Source organism: Sturnira hondurensis, unplaced genomic scaffold (genome assembly GCF_014824575.4).
Source record: "Sturnira hondurensis isolate 20B ecotype Veracruz unplaced genomic scaffold, ASM1482457v3 Scaffold0016462, whole genome shotgun sequence".
NCBI lineage: Eukaryota > Metazoa > Chordata > Mammalia > Chiroptera > Phyllostomidae > Sturnira > Sturnira hondurensis.
The window spans coordinates 11,647,055-11,668,000 of NW_028089093.1; the positions used below are offsets into that span (position 1 = coordinate 11,647,055).

General features: G+C 40.0%; 1 protein-coding gene across 1 annotated transcript in view; it reads right to left on the reverse strand.

The window, feature by feature from the left end:
* Window positions 1-9,518, reverse strand: part of GNAI1 (G protein subunit alpha i1) — a 76,053-nt gene extending 66,535 nt beyond the window's left edge. The window contains exon 1 of the mRNA XM_037066168.1: window positions 9,069-9,518. Within this exon, the coding sequence (XP_036922063.1) occupies window positions 9,069-9,186 (118 nt within the window). The 5' untranslated portion in view covers window positions 9,187-9,518. The remainder of the gene's footprint in view (window positions 1-9,068) is intronic.
* Between the last annotated feature and the right edge of the window lie 11,428 nt (window positions 9,519-20,946).

A 20,946-nucleotide genomic window follows, 5' to 3' on the forward strand; every position in this document is an offset into this window, starting at 1 on the left:
CTTACAGGTTCCATACCTCTTAAATACCGTGAAAGACTGTCAAAAGACATGTGTCTAACCAAGAAAAAAAACTTATATAAGTAAATTACTGAAAAAAATTCTGAATTGTTTCTTTGAAAAGCAAGGTAAACAGAAAGAAGTCTAGACAATTCAAGGTTAAGTCTTAAGGACTCCTTTAGAAAGTTATTAAAAGTCATTCATACTATCACAGATTCAGTCCTTTGTTACCTGTAAAGGTTAGTACCACTTTTCAAGAGATGTTGCTTCTCTCTTAAAAGTAAATTCATGGTAGTTTTGGAGTTTTGTTAGGAATCTCTTTGTGTCATCAGTACAAGGAATTTCAAAAAAGTTTTAAAATTTGAAGAAAGTAATCATAAATTCCCCTAAGAAATGGCTCATTTATTTGAATTAATTCAAATAATGTGTCAGAATTTACACTAACAGCTTTGTTTTATTTTCAAGAAAGAAAAAAGAAGAATTTGCATAAAATTATTGCATATCTTTAAAATGGATAATAAAATAGAGAATCACTTTTACATCATCTGTAAAGTTCTGCAGTTACTTAAAATTCACTCTCAATTGAACTGGTAACATGGCACAGATATTTACCTCATCTGATCCCAGTGAGGACACTGCTAACAGAAATCCAAGTCCCACAAGGAAATTATGGTGGGATCAGAAACTAGTAATTAAGATTGACTTTTATTTATTTAAGCCTTTGCTGTGTAACACTGTTTGCTAAGAAGAGCCAACAAAAGGATGTCTATGACCATAAATGGATCAAACTGCAATGAGACAGAGGAAAAGCTGACCCTGAACAGTCTCTAAAGCACTTATAATAACAGCTTGTACTTAGTAAGAACTTATGTGCCATGTCCTGTTTCTCAGTACATTAGATGAACTAGCTTACTTTGTCCCCAGCCCTATGAAGTAGGCACATTCATTATCTGACATTTATAGAAAAGAAAACTGAAGCTTAAAGAACTGGGATAACTTGTCTAACGTCTCAAGGAAAACAATTTGCTGCCAGAGTTTTGGGTCAAAACTCTGGCCATTCCCTAATCGGAGAGTCTCCTTACAGAGCTAAACAAATCTTGGAGGAATAAAACTCCTTATACGCAGAGAATGTAAGAAAGTGCAGTGCAGAGCTTATGGCCAATCAGGATCAAAAAGTAAGCTCAGAAATATATGAAGGAAATGACAAATTTAGAATCACAATAATTTCTGAGACCTGAAACCTCCACCACCTTCATTCCACAAAATCAACAATGAAGAACTCAATCTTAGAGCTCACCTCCCTAGTATCTATTATAATAACATTTTTCCTATTTGCCATTATGAGAAATTAGTTTCATGTATATATTTTATTTCCTTAAGTAGAATGTAAATTCTCTTAATGATCTGGTAAACTAAGGCATAACCTGACACCAAGGTTACAGAACACCCTTTACAAATGCCAGCGATGGTAATTCTTACAACACAGAGACAAGCAAGACATAAAGAACAGACTGTGGTAAGTAAGCTTCGGAGCACCCTGCTGGCTCCCAAAAGACAAAGTTACTCACATCATCCCATGTGACGTATATAATTGTGAGAATATATTTAATGCCTCATTGTATGCATTTAAGAAAGCAAACAACAGGTGAAATAGCAACAATCCTGTTGAAAGCAAAGTGTCCACAATATTCAAATATAAAAAATCATATTTTCATTCTACTACTTAATTAACCAAAAGTCACAGTATTTTTCTGACCATGCAATAAGAATTTGGTCCCCCAAATTAATTTCATTTATTAGAACTGCATTAGGAATAATCTTGTAGGCTTTAATTACTCTAACCAGTGAGATATAAAAGAACTAAATGGGAATACATTAGACCAAAATCTCCTAAAATTATACAAAGCACAAGGGCTTTCCCTTTAGAGAACTACCAGTAAAAATTAATATCCAATCATTTATGAAAGGTCTACTATGTACCATTCCATTAGGTGATAAACAAGTTGGACAGATTTATGCTGTTACGGAGCCAACTCCATAGATGCAAGAGACAATAAAAATACACATGCACAAGATGATTTCAAAATGGTGTAATTACGAAGGGAGAGTAAGGGAAGATTAATTTAGACTGGACGGTCAGGAAAAACTTCATCGAAGAGGAACCAAACAAGGACAAGTCTCATTCTTTCACACTATGTCTCAAGTGAAATATCATGGCTTCAATACAAAGCACCAGAAACTGGTAAACTCTTACTATGACCATCACACAAATTACAGAGATTGAAGAATATAAAATTACAGTCATTATCCATTCTCTGAAGTTATACATGATATATCAATAAAGGTATCTGGAAGTGCAGTACTGCCGCCGCAGCAAACATTAAAAATGTGAAAATGGCGTTGGAGTTAGGCAATGGGCAGAGGCTGAAAGAATGCTGAGCAGCACGACAGAAAAAGCCTAGAGTGAGTGCCTTGACATACTCTTAGAGATACAGATGTTAACATCTGTCCTGGTGAGAGCTCAGAAGGAAGTGCGGAACATGCTAGAGAAAACATATTTGATCTTAGAAAGCAACTGAATTGTCATGAACAGACAGACAGTAGATAGGTATATGAAGCTGAATTGTGCTACTGGTGAGGATTTGGATGGAAAAGAGGAACATGTGATTAGAAACTAAAGGAAAGATAACAATTATATACAGTGAAAGCAATCTTAAGTGAATTTTGTCCTGTAGTTATGTGGAGCAGAACTTCTAAGCTATGAACTTGAATATCTAAATGAGGAGATTTCCAGACCAATTGTAGAGGGTGCAACCCATTTTTTTTCTTGCAGGTTATAGTAAAATGGGAGAGACAAAAAGATTAATTAAGAGAGAACAAATGAAAAAATGCTGTCAAGCTCACCATAATCCTACTGGCAAAAAACAGGCTATGAAATGACTCAGGGGCAAACAAGTGCTACCTTTCACTGAAAAGAAAGAAGGACTAACAGGGCAGGGTCCAGTGCCCAGAAAGTGAAGCGGAGTCACTGAGGATTATTATCCTAGGCCTTGAAACTTAACGTAGTTTGGAAAGTGTATGGGACTGATGACTCCTTCTCTTTCCACTTTCTCCTTCTGAACAAGACTGCCTGCCTTTTGAACAAGAATGTCTATACCTATGTCCTCTACCTGTCACACCATTATATACTGGAAGCAGATAGCATGTTTTCTAGTTTCACAGGGTCACAGATAAAAAGGAAATTTGTTCCAGTGTGGATTATACCCAGAATCTCACCCAAACCTGAGTAAGAACATGAGATTTGGATGAGATTTTGGACATTAACATCATGCTGTAATGGGTTGAGATTTATGGTGATGTTGAGACAGAGCAAATGCATTTTACATGCAGGACAGACGTGAATCTTTGGGAGCCAGGAGGGCAGACTGTGGTAGGCAGAATAACAGTCCCCCCAAATGTCAGGTATCAATCTCTGAAACCTATTGCCCCATAAGGCAAAAAAGACTTTGCAGAGGTGATTAGAGATAAGGATCTTCAGATAAGACTGTTATCCTGGATTATCTGGGTGCACCCAATGTAATCACAGGTTCCTTATAAGTGAATGAGGAAGGCAGAAGAGTGATGCTACAGGAGAAAGACCCCATCAGCCTTTGTTGACTTTGAAGATGGAGAAAGGTCCCATGAGCCGAGAAAGCTAGTAAAGCCTCTAGTTAAGAGGCTGGAAAAGGCGAAGGGATGGATTCTCCTCTAGGACCTCCAGAAGAAAATAAACCCTGCTGGCATCCTGATTTTAACCCTGGGAAACCCACTTTGAACTTCTGGCCCTCAGAAATATAAAACTAATAAATATGACATTGTTTTAAGCCACCAAGTTTATGGTAATGAATATTTATTTAAAATTAGTTTTGCCCTATTTTTCTTAGCGTTTTTAATTGGTATTTAACACATATGACAGAAAGCAGCCTAAGCACTACCAGATTAGGTACAATTTACCTTACTTCATATGGCTCAAATGCCACCTGGGATCTGAGCTTCACCAGTGTCACATTCTGGGAAGCCACACATTGGGTAACTACATTCTAGAACATGTGATCAGGAAATATGTGACCTAGAAATGAATCTAATCTGAATGTGACAAATACATTCAGATCCTCCTATGTTAATCTGTGGTCTCTAGAATTTTCCAAAGCAGAGAGATGTATGACAAACTAAAAATTAAGACTGTGATTGGATATTCAATTTTTCTTTAAAAAATTACAGCAATCTTTCACAGGTTTAAATAATATCTCCCACTAAATACTGTAAAATAAGCATCATATTCCTAGTATCTTTCACTAAAATCTATGACATAGGCATTATATTTCCTATCACTAATAAATTCCACAAGACTCATGCTCCTTATGTTTAAAAGAAGCCAAAAAATAAAAACTAAAAAGTGAGATTTACCATAACAAAAATGCTTTTTAAAAAAATTTTAATGATTTTATTTATTTATCTTTAGATGGGAAGGGAAGGAGAGAGGGAGAGAAATGTCAATGTATGGTTGCCTCTTGTGTGTCCCCTACTGGGAACTGGCCTGCAACCCAAGCATGTGCCCTGACTGGGAATGGAACCGTGATCCTTTGGTTCGCAGGCCCGTGCTAAATCCACTGAACTACACCAGCCAGGGCACACAAAAAAATGTTTTTAAGGAATAACATTCCAACTACAACAAAGTAAACCATCCTAAAAAAAAAACCCTATTGTCATTTTATCTAATTTATTAAATGATGTAATGACTGTTAAAGATCTTATAAATATGGATAGAATTTCGTAAACCAAACAATTTGCTTTTAGAAACCATATGCTTATTTTGTTCATTTGAAATCATTACTACTCCTCTTTTGTTTACATTGCTTGTCTGGGTAGTTTTTTACTCCCATGGTCACTGAAAATGGAACAGTAAAGAGTATAAAGAGTATATTCTAGGTAAATCCTAACCCCACATAAGATATGAACTTAAAACAATTAAGAAGTAATTATGCATATGATAAAGTAAATGGGTTGTGAGGAACACAGGATGACTTATTACTAAGATTCTGTTCCTAAAGTGCTCACATTAGCAGGGGAATCGGGCAGGGCATAAGGCTAACCAACACTAGAAACCAGAGTGAAAATAAGTTTTATCATAGGCCAATCATTCCTGCCTGGAGGGGGAGACTGCACTGAGGAAAAAGTACAAGGACAGAGGGAAACCAGATATAGAAGAGTTTTTATTCTACAGAAGTCAACAAAGATTTCTAAGCAAAGAATTCACATTGTACCTAGGTAGGAAGAGCTATAAGAAAAGAGCAGAAGTAGGAAAGCCTACAGAAAAATCAATCCTTTTAAAACACTTTAAAATCACTTGTAGCCTCTGTTAAAGTAATTGCTATTTGCTAACATAAAGCAGGTAAGTGAGCAAGAAGCCCATAACCCAGGTTGAAATACCAGGTCCATTTATTCAAGGAAACAAGCTTTCTAACATCTAAGCTCTGAGCCAGTTCTAAAGAAATAGCTAAAGTAATGCAAAATCCAAAAGTTCTGCAATACCAGAATTTCTCAACTAAGGAAGGCATAGGGCAAGTTTAAAGGGAGCAAAAAGGATTAATGATGTAGCTTCTCAAACAGCTGGCTAATGGTAGCAATGGAAAATTATTCACCAAGCAGAAGAAATAAATCTAATCCCTCATGTTTTTGCTCCACCTGCAATACTTAAACTAAGCTAGAGAAGGAGATATGGGTATGAATTTTTACTTGGGATGTTTTTGTTTGCTTTGGGGGGATGGGGTTTGTGTGAGTGGTGCAGTGAAACAGAACAAAAACTCAAAGCTTTAGAATGAAATGATTGGTGAAAAATTAATGCATGAAAATTTTAGTCATATAATCTAATCCCTTATATCTTTAAAAATGATTTAATAAGGATCCATATGTACAATACTGCCTCGCTGACATAAGTCTAGGCCTAATGATACTGCCCTTAGAAGCATGACAAATGGTTAACATCCTCAAAGATATTTAAAAAGTTTTCCCTGAGAAAATTAGCCATGTATAATGGAAATAAAACTGTCCTTATTAAACTAAGTTTATCTATTTAGGAGTGTTGTTCTAATACTAAAGTCTGAAAACTAAACCTGAAGATTTGAAAGAGCCAAACCCTGACCTAATTTCTCTAAGTCAATGATTACCTTAGGTCTTCTCTCTTTTAAGGCCTAATTCATTGCTCCTAATAAGAATAGTGAAATACCTCTGATTTTTTAAAATTGTAATAAAAAGTACCAAAATCTTCTTACTAATATTGTGCATCTCATGCCTGAATCTCTCAACCCAGATAGCTAAAAACACAATATAAAATTAAGAAAATATTCAGTATAACAAACTATTTAATACAGTTTTAAATGTACTTTGGAAGATTTCTCCCTTAAATTTTTTTAAAAATCATTTCATGAGAAAAACAAAATAACTGAAGACCTAATGTAAATGGAATTAACATTGGTTATAGGTTACCTAGAAACCATTTTATATTTCTAGTTAATTCCATTGCTGTGCTTTATAGGGAATGATTTCATTTAGCTGCTTATACACTTTAAACATCCATAAAAGAATCAAAGGTCAACACTTCACTGCTAAAGTCAAATTAGGGGGGAGACGTTTTCAAACATTGCAAGAATGTTTGAAAATTAAGATAATCTATAATTAAGATTTATAAAATAAGCCATCATTCTATTTATAGGAATCAGTGTGCTGGAATCTGGGCAAAAAAAGGTAGAGTAGAGTGGGAGTAAGATGAAGGAAGGAAGGAAGGAAGGGAGGGAGGGAGGGAGGGAGAGAGAGAGGGAGAGGGAGCACTGGGCCAACAAGACGATTTCTACTGAGAGAAGAGATGTAGGGAAAAGCAAAACAGTAAAGCTAGAAAAGCCAGGTGATGAAATTCAGTTACTAAAGATTTTTAAAAATCATTTGTTTATCTTTCTAATATTACTACTATGAAGAAACAAAAATCCCATAATTTCTTTTAAAATCATGACTCTGCCACACCTTTCTCATAATTCTCACTGTAGATAGCTGTAGAGATGCAACTTTTTATTTTATACTACACATTCAACTATATTTTAACTGTTAATCCAGAATAGCGGTTCTCTGCGGATGGTTATTTCTTGCCTACAAGGGTACATTTTGGGGATAGTTGGAGACACTGTCAAGGGTCACAGGCTGAGTGGGCTGATGTTGGGATCTAACGGGGTGGAGGCCAAAGATGCTGCTAAACAAACTACAAAGCACAAGACAGCCCACAAAACAAATAATTATCCTGTGCAAAATTCCCATAGTGCTAAGGTTAAGAAACACTGATCTCTTCTGAATGCAAGCAAAAACTAACTCCTTGGACCTATATCCTAGTCATCTGTCTCTAACAGGCATTCAATTAAAGTATAAAACCACACCAAAGGACTCATTTTTCAACCGCTTTAAACATGGTGGATGGCTGGCTCAACTAGGAGTCACACTACAATACACTGAAACAGTATTAGCAAAGCAGGAGTGCAGAAATGCAGGAACAGAACTTTTCAAATTCTTTTATTTCATTTTTGACTCAGGCACATTCAATTCATAAAACGAGCACCTAAATGGTTCCATATCAAGGTGTTTCTTTTCTATGCCCAATCCACTAAAAATACACTGACCTTGGCAAAATATAATATTTCTCATTAATAAAAAGCTTTAGTAAACAGTATTAACTGAGAAGGATTTATGTTGGGGGCAAGGTTAAAGACAGACACTCAGGTCTTTAAAATGCAAAGTTATTTCACAGCTTGCTTGCTAAATGAATCATTATTACTTTTAGTCATGCCAAGTTTGCTGCTTCCAAGACTACAAGTAATGGACGGAAAAAAACCCCACCATTTTTCCTGCAGCCATCAAACCAATGAAATAACGCTTTCTGAAAACAGGGTTGTGCACTGTTTCTTTATTATAACTTATAAAAATAAAAGCAATCTCTGGGAGTGCAAATGATTCTGGGAAATCTTTCATCCTCCTAAATACCTACTGGGTTGGGGGGGGGGGGAGGCGGCGGACAGGCGAACAAAAGAAAACCCTAACTCAGATATCTACAAATCTCATGCAGTGCACATTTTCCTAACGTATCCCTCAGGCAAACCCTAACTTACTTTTTTTATTCTCCCTTAAAATAACCGAAAAAAACCTCCACACAACGTTTCAGCAAGGGAACAATACCAAGAACAAATAAGAAAGAGCCTTCAGCGTTGTACCTAGCAATTCTCATTCATCAGAAACCTTGGCAAAGGAGAGAATCCAGTTGCCCAGCGAGACCCTTTCGTACCTCCACATCGGGTTTTCACCAATCATGTATCTTACTGGAGCAAATGTTACGCCCAACTTGGGAGGTGTCCACGTACCCACAGTAATAAAAATCAAGCACTCAGCGTAGCCTAAGTCCTTAAGAAAATATAATCAGGTAAATATAACCAGTGCTCCTTTAAAACTTTTACTGAGTCGCCAAAGGAAGTTTCCAGGAAAGACACATTTCAATCCCACGGAGGCCCCCAAAATGGTGCACAAATTTAACAAAACGTGGCACTCTTAGAACGGGAAAACCACAAACGCGACACAGACACCTTGTAGGAAGGGTTTCGGGGTGGGGGGCGGGGCTTTTATTTTCTTGTCACGAATTTCCTTTCATCTTTACAAAGCTGAGCTAACTTCAAAGAAAAGGGGCTACTCGTGATCCGCTGCTCGGCTCCCCACAGAGTCCACACCTAGGCACGCGAGTGAAGCTCCCGCCCCATGGCCCGCGAGTTCCACCCGCCTGGAGGAAGGAGGGAGGGAGGGAGAGGACGGGGAGAGGGGCACCCGCCTCGTCTCGACATAGCAAAAGACAAGCTCTCGCTCTGAAACCATCCGGGGCGCTACCAGGCGCGCCCTCGGACGCTTTGCAAGTCCCCTTCGGGTTTCCAACACCGAGGGGCCCGCCACGACCACTGCGCCCAGCACAGCGGCCCCCGCCCGCTCCAGTGTCCAGCCCGGCCCCTTACCCAGCAGTAGCAGCTTGACCTCCCGCGCCGCCTTCTCTCCATCCTCGCGGAGGTTCCGGTCTATCATCTTACTCCGCTCCACCGCCGCCTTGTCCTCGGCGCTCAGCGTACAGCCCATTGTGCCAGGAGCGAGAGCTAGCCGCCGCTCCCTCCAAGTCTGAGGCGCTGTCTCGAAACAGGTGAATTTTCTCCCGGACACGGGCGTTCGACTACCTCGGGACGCCGGCCACACCGCCCCCACCCACTTCCTAAACGGAGTGAGGAAAGCAAAAGGACAGGCAGCACCGCGCGTTTCTCCCACACGGCCGGGCTCCGCTCCCGGGGTTCCTTAGCTCCCAGAAGTCCTAGGTTTTGAGGCTCTGCGTACAGCGGCTGCCGCCCTCCCACCCGTGGCCGCCCAGCAGCCTCCAGAATTCCGGCGGAGCTCGGCGTCCGCGCGCCGCCGCGGCCCCGCCTCTGCCTGCCCCTCCCTCCGCCGCGGGACCACTCCCAGAGCGCGCTCCCGCGCTCGTGCTCTCGGACATCTCCCCCTCGGCCGGGAGCGCGCGCCCGCGCTGCCAAGGACCCGCGCAGCCTGCGGGGACCGGCCCTCCCTGGAGGGCTCGCCAGCCCTGCGCGCCCCTTGGCGGCGCGCCCCTTAAGCACCGAACTGTCCAAACAGCTCCCTCTCCTGACTTCCTCGGAGAGGGTAGGACAATTTCCTTCCTTGTACTCACACCTAAGGGATCTGTGTGGACCTGCCTGCCCTTTCGAGGTGCGGGTGGGAGAGTTGCCAAAGTTGGGAGCTGAAAAGAGCCAGACCTGGGCGTTTGAGCATGCCCGGCTGCGGCAGCCACACAAAGGTTTTCGCAATGTAGAAGCCCTGTCCGCTGGCCTTTAGGACTGTGGGATATAGAGGGAGCTGAGAAGGGAATGGAACCGTGAGGAAAGCAAGGAGAGGGATAGTGGGAATCAGAAAACTCGGGAGAGGGAGTAGGAGGTCAAATACCCACTTTCCTTCCTTTCTTCTTTGCTTCCTTCCGTTTTTCTTTCCTTCCTTCCGTTTTTCTCTCCTTCCTTGTATCCTACCCTCCTTCCATCCTCACATTTCTTTTCATAATTAGATAACATGTTGAGGGATTTTCTCAGAACCTAAGAAAATGCGAGACAAAGGATCAAAGAGTGTATTTTAAAATAACGTGAGGAATAAACACCCACAAAAAAAATATACTCCACACCATAACCGTCCTCCTCCGGGGCAGCACGTAAGCTTCCAAGCCAAGTTTTGATACAATATTTATGACCATGTTGGTAAATCATAAGCCACTGAGCATGTCATTCCTTTTTGCTGGCCTTAGCTTCTGTGCCCATAAAATGAGCGTGAGTTTACCACGCTGTCCTCCAACCTTCTAGTCCTAACTGATCTGGGGAAGATAAGCTCAGGGGCTGCAGAGGCATTTCACCCAACAGCAAATGAATAAGCCTGAGTGTAAGGTCTGGTTTCTGCCTGTTGCGCTACCCCTTTCCCTTAAAATCATCGTCGGAATGATTGCAATGGTGGAGAAGGTGGAGCTGGTAGTAAAGAAAAACATTTTATTTGATGTATTAAAAATTAGAAAATTACCCTTTGGTTTACATCTGGACGTCTTATTTTCTAAAAACTCTAAGAACTGGGTTTGAGGTTTTTCCATGAAGTCCGAGTTGATGCTACAGGCAATGGGTCATTTAAACCACACCTGTGCCCTTCTGCATTATAACCACAGAAAGAAACAAGCTTTAAATAGTACGCAACCACCTTCTACTCTCTTTGTATTTCTAGGGATTCTAAACGTTGGTGCTCATCAGAAGCTCTGAATTAAAACTAATAGAATGAACTGTCAACATAGTGTTTGTGTATTAACCCTTTTGGATTATCTGTTTTTTGTAAGTTTTTCCTATGAGCTTCAGGCTATGCAGAGTGTGGGACCAACAATTGCAGGAAATGAGGAAGCAAGCAGTTGTGACTGAGTACTGATGGAAATGTCTACAAGGCGTGAGTTTTGGAGGGAAAGAAGTATAACACACTACCCTTCTTTCATTTGAAAAGCTTGTCAAGTAGATGAGGAGTGAAAGTATAATACATGGATAAATAAGAAATAAAAATTAGCTATAAAGCTAAATTTAGCTATATGAAGCTAAACTTCTGAGAGGATGCAGAGTTATGGAGTGATCAGTATGGTGGGAAATTCCAACAGAAGAAAGGTTCAAAAATACTTTTGAAGAAAGTCATGACTGGGGTTAGGTGGGGAGTTTCGAGGGGTATGTACTGGTCACCTCTCACTGACATAACAAAAATACCACAGATTGGTTGGCTTAAACAACAGGAATTTATTTCTCACAGTTCTAGAGGCTGGGAAGTCCTAGGTCAAAGTACTGGCCCATTCAGTTCCCAGGTGAGGACTCTCCACCTGGCTTACAGATGGCCACCTTCTTGCTGTACCTTCACACATGGAGAGAAACAGCTCTGTCTAGTCTCTCATCCTTTTATTACAAGGACACCAATCTCATGATGGGGGACTGACCTTCATGACTTCATCTGAACCTAATTACCTCCCAAAGTCACACCCCCAAATACTGTCATATTAGGGTTAGGGCTTCAACATATGAATTTGGTAGGGGACACAAACATTCAGTCTGTAACAGGGTATATTTTGTCTGAGAGAAAAAAACAGCTACAGGGGTTCGTATACAAAGTACATGTTGAAGAAAGCAATTGTTTGATAATTGAAATGTAGTTTGTCTGTGAAGAATGATAGAAATTATAGGATGAAGTTGGGGCTTTATACAATGGGTACTAAGTGATTCTTGCTTTCTCTTGAGTAGAGTAATGGCTATTTGAAAAAAAATAAATCTTACCCAACAAAACAAATGAGTTACCAGCAAGTGGATTGTGTTAGCAACTCAGATGTGAGTTGGTAAGTCACTCAATTTAATAATTTACATAATTATGATGTCATAAAATGTGATTCAACAGCCCTATCAAGAAGGCGGAGCACTCGTCTGATTTATAGATAGTGAAATTGAAATTCAGAAGTTAAAACAATCTACTTCAGATTACTGTTTACCAATAATTCACTTCTGGACATCATATTTTTAAACAACTATATTGAGATATAATTCACATACCATATAATTTATTGATGTAAAGTGTACAATTCAATGACTGTTAGTATATTTACAGAGTTGTGCAACCATGATGACAATCAATTCTAGAACATTTTCATCCCCCCCCAAAATCCTGTATCTTACAGCCATTATTCCCCAGCCTTTCTACCTCCTCATCCCTGAGTCCTAGGCAACCACTAATATACTTTGTGTCTGTCTAGCTTTGCCCATTCTGTACATTTAATATGAAAGGAAATATATAAATGTGGTCTTGTGTGACTAACTTCTTTCACTTAGCATAATGTTTTCAAGGTTCATCCATGTCATTGTATATATTAATACTTCATATGTTTATGCTGAGTAATACTGAGAATCATATGTTAGAGAGTTAGGGACATGCGTTAAAAGACAAATTGGGACACATTCAGCTGAGATTACCCAGGCTGTAAAGCAACTCCAAACTGCGTCATCAGGAATATCAACAACCTGGGGACATTTAATATAGGAATAAAAAGACAGAAAGTGACATGGTAGCTATTTCCAAATGACTGAAGAGATATCACAAATCAGAGGGAATAGAAATTTTCTGTCTGGATTCAAGGCAGTAGATTTAGAAGTATTGGAAGAAATCTATAGCAAATAAATTTTACCTTGCTGTGAGGAAAAATGGTGTACAAATCCTCTCAAAGGAAATAAGAAATCTCAAAAATGCATTTATTCTTGACTAAGATATAAAAATATGGACTGGATGACTGCATAGTGGGGAAAAATCTAGAGCTAGATGAACTTTTAGAATTCCTTCCAACCTCGAGATTCCATATTATTCAGAAGTCAATGAGTTAGTCTCAGAATCGAAATTTGGAAATTCTTTCTGGCTTTCAAATATATCCCTGTTCATCCTTCCATCAGACAAATAAGCACAGGTGGGAAAGGAGAGTGTATCTGAGATGTGTTAGCCTAATGTGTAGATAGTTAGTGTGGTAATAAGGAAGAACTATAGCAGAAGATAGAATCAGAACAGCCTGTTGTGTACACACACAGACAGAGCCTGATATCTTAAGGGTAGTGTGTATTTTTGGCTGGCTCAGTTGGGAGCAAATAGGGCAGGCCTGTGGACACCTCTCCATTGTCTACGCTGAGGTTTTTGCTTTCTAAAGAAGGAGAAAGTTTGGATTGGGGAGAGGCTAGGAGTAGGAGAATAGAGGGCCTAGCATAGCATCTGTACATTCTGTAGTTAATAGATCTAAGGGCCTCAACCAAAACTATTTTGTGAAATTCTAGGAGAAGTTTGAAAAATGAAAATCCATTGAATTATTACTGAGAGACTTTATAAGACAAGCGACACTCTTTTAGTGGGACAGAGATAATGTAGAGGCCATGATCTCTACATGAAACATACTACTACGCAGGCACCAGCACACTGGTGGACCGAAAGCATCTAGAGACAGAACTTCAGTAGTGGACACTTGCCTCGTCCTGATGGGCATCGAACTCTTGACACTATTCAGTGTTCTTCCAGTAGCTTCACAGACAGTGACCATGACTAAAAGGCAACTGGAAAAGAAGAAAAACATGAACAATATTAGGCAGTGACTTCAACTAACAGACTGGTTTGTGAACACATGTGAATTTGATGCCACATTGGTGGACTGTCAGAAGTATTTGACGAACATTTTTAAGAGGCTTAATTTCCTGCCAAGGCAGATAGTTCTTGAAGTTATTGTTGATGAGGCTGGAGGACAATGAAGAATATAATAATATGTGAGTAAAGGAAAGAGAGGTATAAGAAAAAAAGGATAATATGTGATTTAAAGTGCATCAAAAATATCCCTTGGTACAAGTGCAATAAAAAAGAATTGGCAGTAGTGTATGAGGGAGACAAAACAGAATTATCTTCTCCAGGGGGGGTCCCTTGTAGTACAGGCTTCCCCTACTAGGTGAGTGTTCTAGGAACCCATCTGTATCAGTGCACCAGCTGGCGGTGTTGTGAGAGGATGTGTTCCGCTTCAATGATTTTTTAAAGGTTCTTCTAATGTATTCGTTTATTTCATGATGGGTGATTGGCAAGTGCACCTGCCCACAGTGTGCTGAGTGGTCAGCAGTTTTCGACCAAAAACAGCATGACCCCCATGGCCTATCCCCCATTCACTCAATCTCACCCAAATCAACTCTTTTTTGTTTCTGTGGATGAAAAAAGTCCTTAAAGGGAAACTTTTTGCCCATGTGGAAGAGGTGAAATAAAATATGGCAGAAGCACTAAAAGGCATCAAAATTGGCAAGTTCAAAAATGGGTTTGAACAGTGGAAAAAATGTCTCTATAAGTGTATTTCATCAAATGGAGAGTACTTTAAAGGTGACTGGAGTTTAAATATGTAAGAATAAATACACAAATTTTTATAAATAAATTCTGGTAATCAGATAACCTTAGAGCAATTCAAAACTCTGTTTTCATCTGCATATTTGTCGTCGAAAGTTCTTTAATGTCTCTATACTGTAATATCTTTATCTATAGAAGTGAGTGTGTTGCAGTACATCACCTGCCACATACCAATAATTCTGAATTCCTGTGAGACTATCATTTCAATGAGAAATGGGTGGCAAGTACACCAAAGCACTTTGACGTACTGCTGTGAATGGAAATCATGCCACATAAATGCTCAGAATGCAGAGCTTAAGGAGGAAACTTTCAAGAATTATGACCATGGAGAATGGTAGCTGTATGAGCTGGTGGATGGAGAGGTGAGTTTGGGACTGTTTTATAGTTTCCTTTTTGCTGTGGCTCTTCTTCTTAAGCATTATGCAGGGGTAAAACAGGAAATCATTATGAGACAAAGGGAAGAGCAGGGCTGCCCCACTTTCTAACCTCCATCTCTGATTTTCCCACCTCCTGCCCTCTGATACCTCATCAGCATTAATTCTTCAATCCCACAAAGGCCTTCCATCCACTGACTATATGTCTTTTCCCTGTCATTTGCTAATTTCTCATCTTCTGCAACTAATGTTCTGTCTTCCACCAAGATAATCATTCCCTTGCTTATACCATCAAAACACGACCATGATTGTATTTGACAGGAAAAAAATCTTAAATTTGGTTAAATCAGCTCTTGGCCTATCTGTGCCTGAACATGTACAAGAAACTTGACTGGAGGGAAACCCAGTAACTAGCAACTCTATCCTTCCATTTGCTCAGGCCAAAAACCTAGGGTCATTTTTGATTCCACCCCTTCCCTCAAACCCTACATATCCAATTTGTCAAGAAATCCTGTTAACACTGCCTTCAAATATATCCAGAATTTGAACAAATATCACCATCCACTGATATGCCCTAGATCACAATAGCTTGCTTTCCAGTCCCTCTGCTTCTATCATTTACCCTTTCTATTTTCTTCCTAGGCACCCGAGTCATCATTTTAAAATGTGAATCAGATATTGTCACCCCTCTACTCAGAACTGTCCATTCACTTTCTATTTTACCCAGAGAAAATTTCCATCTAAAGTTCTTACGATGACACACAAGGACTTAACTGATTTACCAAGTCCACATCTTTCATCTCTTCTATTATTTCCTACCATCTGTCTCACTCTCTGTTGTTCGGCCTCACTGACCTGCCAAACTCACTCTGTCACTGGGCCTTCGCACTTATGTTCTCCCTACCTGGGACACCCTTCCACCAGATACCTTCTTGCTTCCCTCACTTATTTATCTCAAATCTCTGTTTAAATACTACCTTATAAGGGAAGATTTTATTCCCTACACCCATGCTTGTCACTGTTCATTCCCTTACTACGCACTACCATTTCTTTATAGCTCTTGACACAATACATATTTTTGTTGTTGTTTTACCTGTCTTCCCTCACTTGAATATAAATTCAAAATAGCAGAGGCTGTGCCTCTTTTATTTACTGCTCTATCTCCAATCACTACAACAGTAAATACCCATAATCAATGAACAAAGGAGAGGAGCTGGATTTAGAGTATAAATCTAGTTTTCTGTAACCAAAGGCCTGTCATGAGACAACCGGGAATAAGATCTATTTCATTGGGTTAGGGGTGTGAGCAGTGGCAGGAGAGAGATGTTAAATAAAAAGGTAAGTGGATAAATTAAATAGGATACATTTGAAAATAGTTGTAAGTGTCCTGAAGATAATGGAACACTATTGCAAGGAAGGGCAGTAGGTCAGGGCTTCTGAAAAGCCGATAGGTACCAAGACATAATTAGACGTGCAAGAGATTTATTGGGGGAAGTGCTTGTGAATGATAAAGGAGAGAGGGGAGTGGGAGAAGATGGGGAAAACCTTCAAATTGGATGCAGCTCAGACACCTGGGGGAGGAGAGAAAGGAAGAGGAAAAATTGGGTTCAAAGAGCCTCAGACTGTGATGCAACTCTAAGAAAATCTTGGCCAGGCAGATAGGGACCTGGCCGTTAGGAATTTGCCCAGTAGAGGACTCCCACCTTGGGCAGAAATGGCCTGGGTCTAAAGTCCCTACCCCACTTCCACCCCCACCCCTTGCTCAGCTACAGGCTGAGCAGCCTTGGAAGAGTAAGGCCTCAGGACTATGTGTGAACACTCAGTGGATATAAAGGTGGGACAGTTGGAGGCAATTGGCCAACTATTCTTCATAGCCTCAATCTGCATCTTATACCTTGCCACAACAAGGAGTTTCTCTGAGGAAAGAATTAGGGACTTTCAACTGAGTGTTCAAGGAGATCATTTTGTGGAGGAGAAGCTTTTGAGCTGAGAACTGGAAGATAAGAAAAAGCCAGATTTGGGGGAAGAGGATTCCTATCTCTCGCACTGGCAAAGTGCAAGAGCAAAGTCCCTAGGATAGAACTGAGGCTGGCCTAATCAGGGAACCCAAAGTTCATTTTGACTGAAGCCTAAGAGTGAGGATGAGAGAGAAGTAGGACCTGAGGGCTGCAAGGCTGGTAGGGGCCAGCTCCCATAGAGCTGTGCACACCATGCTACGGTGGTCAGAACTGGAATTTGTAAGCTCCTTTGCTCCCTAAAAACTGGATCAGTCAGTAGATATGCTGTGATAACTAGATAACATTATGCATAACACAGTTCCTGGCATATCATGTGCTCACAATACACTTTTGTGACTTCTATCTGCCTTTTTTTAATGATTCTCAAGCTTCCTATTTTTCGTTTTGAGAATAGACTAAAGAATGCTGTTCTGATAAAGGATCAAGCAAGCTTTGGCCCAAGCCTGAAGCGTAGGCCAGCTTCTCAAGGACACAGCTACCTGGCTTTTATGAAAGTCTGTGTGTTGTTTTAGTACATGGGATTAAAAGACAGCTCCATGGACACCTCCCCCCTCAGTTTGCGCTTCCTGCTGGCTCAGCTGTTTGTCTCTCCCTGTAGCCCTCTGTTTAAGCTGAGAAACTGACATTTGTGTCACTTGCTCAGCTCAGCAGGAACTGCACCAGCAGGATCGATTGATCCAGCACTGGGGTAGGAGCCAGGCCAGAGGGATTCAGGGAAGCACTGAATGCTTCCCTATGTTAGTTGCAGTTGTTGACAATATTATTCTAAATAACAGTAGTAGTAATGAGTTCAGCAAGTACTGACTATCAAGACTTTATTAAGCGATATGGATTAAGGGCTAAAAGGGGCAATGTGTGTTTTTTATTAATTTCTTAAGAACCCTCTGTAAGAGTTCAACATCATCAAATGGGGGAAAATAACATATGAGGAGATATGAAATTATTTGAGTTTTCAATATACTGGACCAGAGCAGCATGCAGTATGGAGGAATCAGTCAAATGCTGAAGATCAGATCCTAAATCTCCTGTGAGAAAAGTGACTAGAGTAAAATGTATGCACGGCAGGAAATCTCTGGTCACCTTTCCTTGTGCCTGGCTCATCCTTGCCCCTTATTCCAAGTTTATTGGTCCTCTCCCCATACTAATTCAGTAGTCCAGAGGCATGAACAGGCATGGGTTCTGGCACATTGATTACCTCTTTAAGGCATGTTCCTGGAGTCCATGTGCTCCTCCCATACCCTGAGTCTAATCTTCATGGGGTAGGCAAATGCGGGCAGGACCTCTACGGAGTTTCTCTCTACCATTTGATGCACCAAGTTGGGTAAATGCAAGTCCCACCTAGGGCACACTGTTTTCACCAGTAAGCCTGAGCACGTTGGCCCACAAAATTTTAATATGTATTCCCTGAGAGGTGCTGCTTAACCCTGATGCTTCAGCCCCAAGTGCATCCTCATTCCTTTGTGAAGCTCTACTTCAGATGTCAGGATGCACAGCTACTGACAGAGTGGTGCCTCGATTCCCAAGGTCCTCCTGTCCCTTTTCCAAACAGGTCTTTGGGAACTCCTGGTTGAGAAGGAGTGCTCGATGGTCAGGGCAATTTCCAAGCATTTCTTGGTCCTATAAAGTAAAATGTAAAACAATTACCAAAGCTTTACCCTTCTCCTCTAACATTTCTCAAAGCAGAGATGGACAATTGATCTATACTAAGTTGAACAAGTAGCAACTGCTTTCCAAAAACAATAACTTCATTCTAAGAAAAGTAGCTGAACAGTCAGCTTCTGTAAGATTATTGAGGCTCCTAAAAAATTCTTGAGACTCTTTTGTAACATAAGTGGCTAACTGAAGGACATTTTGGATAACACAGGAAAACACTAAAAAGGAAAATGTAGCAATGGAGGTACTGTGATTGTGGTATGGTTAATGTTCATTTTGATAGTGATTTTATTGTCCAGAATTTATACACAAGCATAAATGTAATGTGTTATGTTTTTATAAATTGGGATGTAATTCATGTTTGAATTTTATTAAAATGTATAATTCAATGGTTTTTAATATATTCACAAGATTGTATACCCATTACCACTAATTCCAAGACATTTTTTCACTCCAGAAAAAGAAATCCCATTTACTTCAGCAGCCAAATTCTCCATTCATCCCAGCCTTTGGCAACTACTAATCTACTGTCTTTATGGACGTGCCCATTTTAGACATTTCATATAGATGGAATAATCCAATATATGGCCTTTGTGTCTGGTTTCTGTAATTTAGCATTATGTTTTCACATTTCATTCATGTTGTAGCCTGTATCGGTGCTTTTTTAATTGCTGAATAATATTATTTCATTTTATGGGTATGCCAAATTTCATCTTCCCATTCGATAGTTGGTGGACATCTGTGTTGTTTCCACTTTGGGGTGATTGTAAATAGTGCCGATATGAACATTCATGTGCAAGTATTTGTCTGAATACCTGTTTTCATTTATCTTGGGTGGGCATATACTTAGGAGTGGAATTGCTGGGGCATGTGGTAAACCTACATGTAACTCTTTTTTAGGTACTGCCAAGCTGTTTTCAAAAGAGGCTGTACCATTACCTTCCCACCCAGTGTATGAAGGTAGATGCGGTCTGTTCTAGATTCTTAACTATTCAGTCTTACAGCTGAAACCAGATCAGACTTTGTGTGACACTGCAACTTCAAAGAGTACAAAAAAAAAATCAAGAACACTGTGAACTGCACGGTCCTTCATTATAATTTAGTGTTTTTCTCTCACAATTTTAAGAGTTACTTTGATCACACTATTCTTACTCATAAGCAAAGCACTACCGACTTTCATACTGTTGGTCGAAGAGTAGGAATTTAACAAATACAGGGGTAGACAAAAGTAAGTATACAGTTGTGAGTACACAAAACACAGTTTATTCTTGTGTTATTTATTATCTTTCATACGCACTACTGTAAACCTACTTTTGCTCATACCTGTATATGTTAAATGAATGGATGAATGAATAAAAGATAATCTTAGTGGTTTCAGTAAATGCATTTCATTAAAAGAAATGTCTCAATTCTTGCCACAAGGTATGCTACTACCATTCTATTATTGTCATAACAGTTGAAGAAAATAAATTCAATGCAGTAATATGAGCCCAGGAGTGAGGAGACATATAGACGTTAGTTCCATTCTGAAACTAATTTTCTGTAAGACCCTGGGTAAGTGATTGTCTTTACTTTCTTCACCTGTCTAACGGTAATGAAATCTGTTTTGCTTACATGACATGTTGTGGTGTGGATCATAGGCAATAATGCATTTATAACTGAGTCAGCTACTGCCCCCTGCCCTTGAGACCCTGGGGGGGGGGGGTGAATCTCTACTCTGCCTCTACTACTGCTTTCATACAGTTTTCCTTTGTTCTGTACTGAATCAATCCAGACAAATTCCATTCTCTCTCTTTCTCTCTGTTGCATCTCATTCACATAATGTCCACAGAGTGGACATATAACCCAAATTACTAAGAAATAACTGAAAATCACACATTAGTTATTTTCTTCTTAAAGATTTTTTTTTCTTTTTGCAGAATGGGGTAAAGAAGGCCCCCGTTTTACAAGTTCTTTACTTCATGCAGCTCTGTTGGCCAGCATTTCTTGGGCTCTGCCTCCCAGTCTCCTTGCTTTTTTCCCCCCCATCCGATCTTCTTAGCAGCAAAAATGAAATCCCTTTTATTTTTTCAAGCAGAGTACCCTTAAGCACTCTTTTGTCTGTGGCACTCACATCCTCAAGATCTTACTTCTCTTTAAAAAAGCTTCCTGGCTGATGTGGTTCAGTGGATTGAGCACCGGCCTGTGAAACAAAGGGTCACTGGTTTGATTCCTAGTCAGGGCACATGCCTGGGTTGCAGGCCAGGTCCCCAGTTGGGGGCACCTGAGAGGCAATCACACATTGATGTTTCTCTCCTTCTCTTTCTCCTCCCCCCCCTTCTCTCTAAAAATAA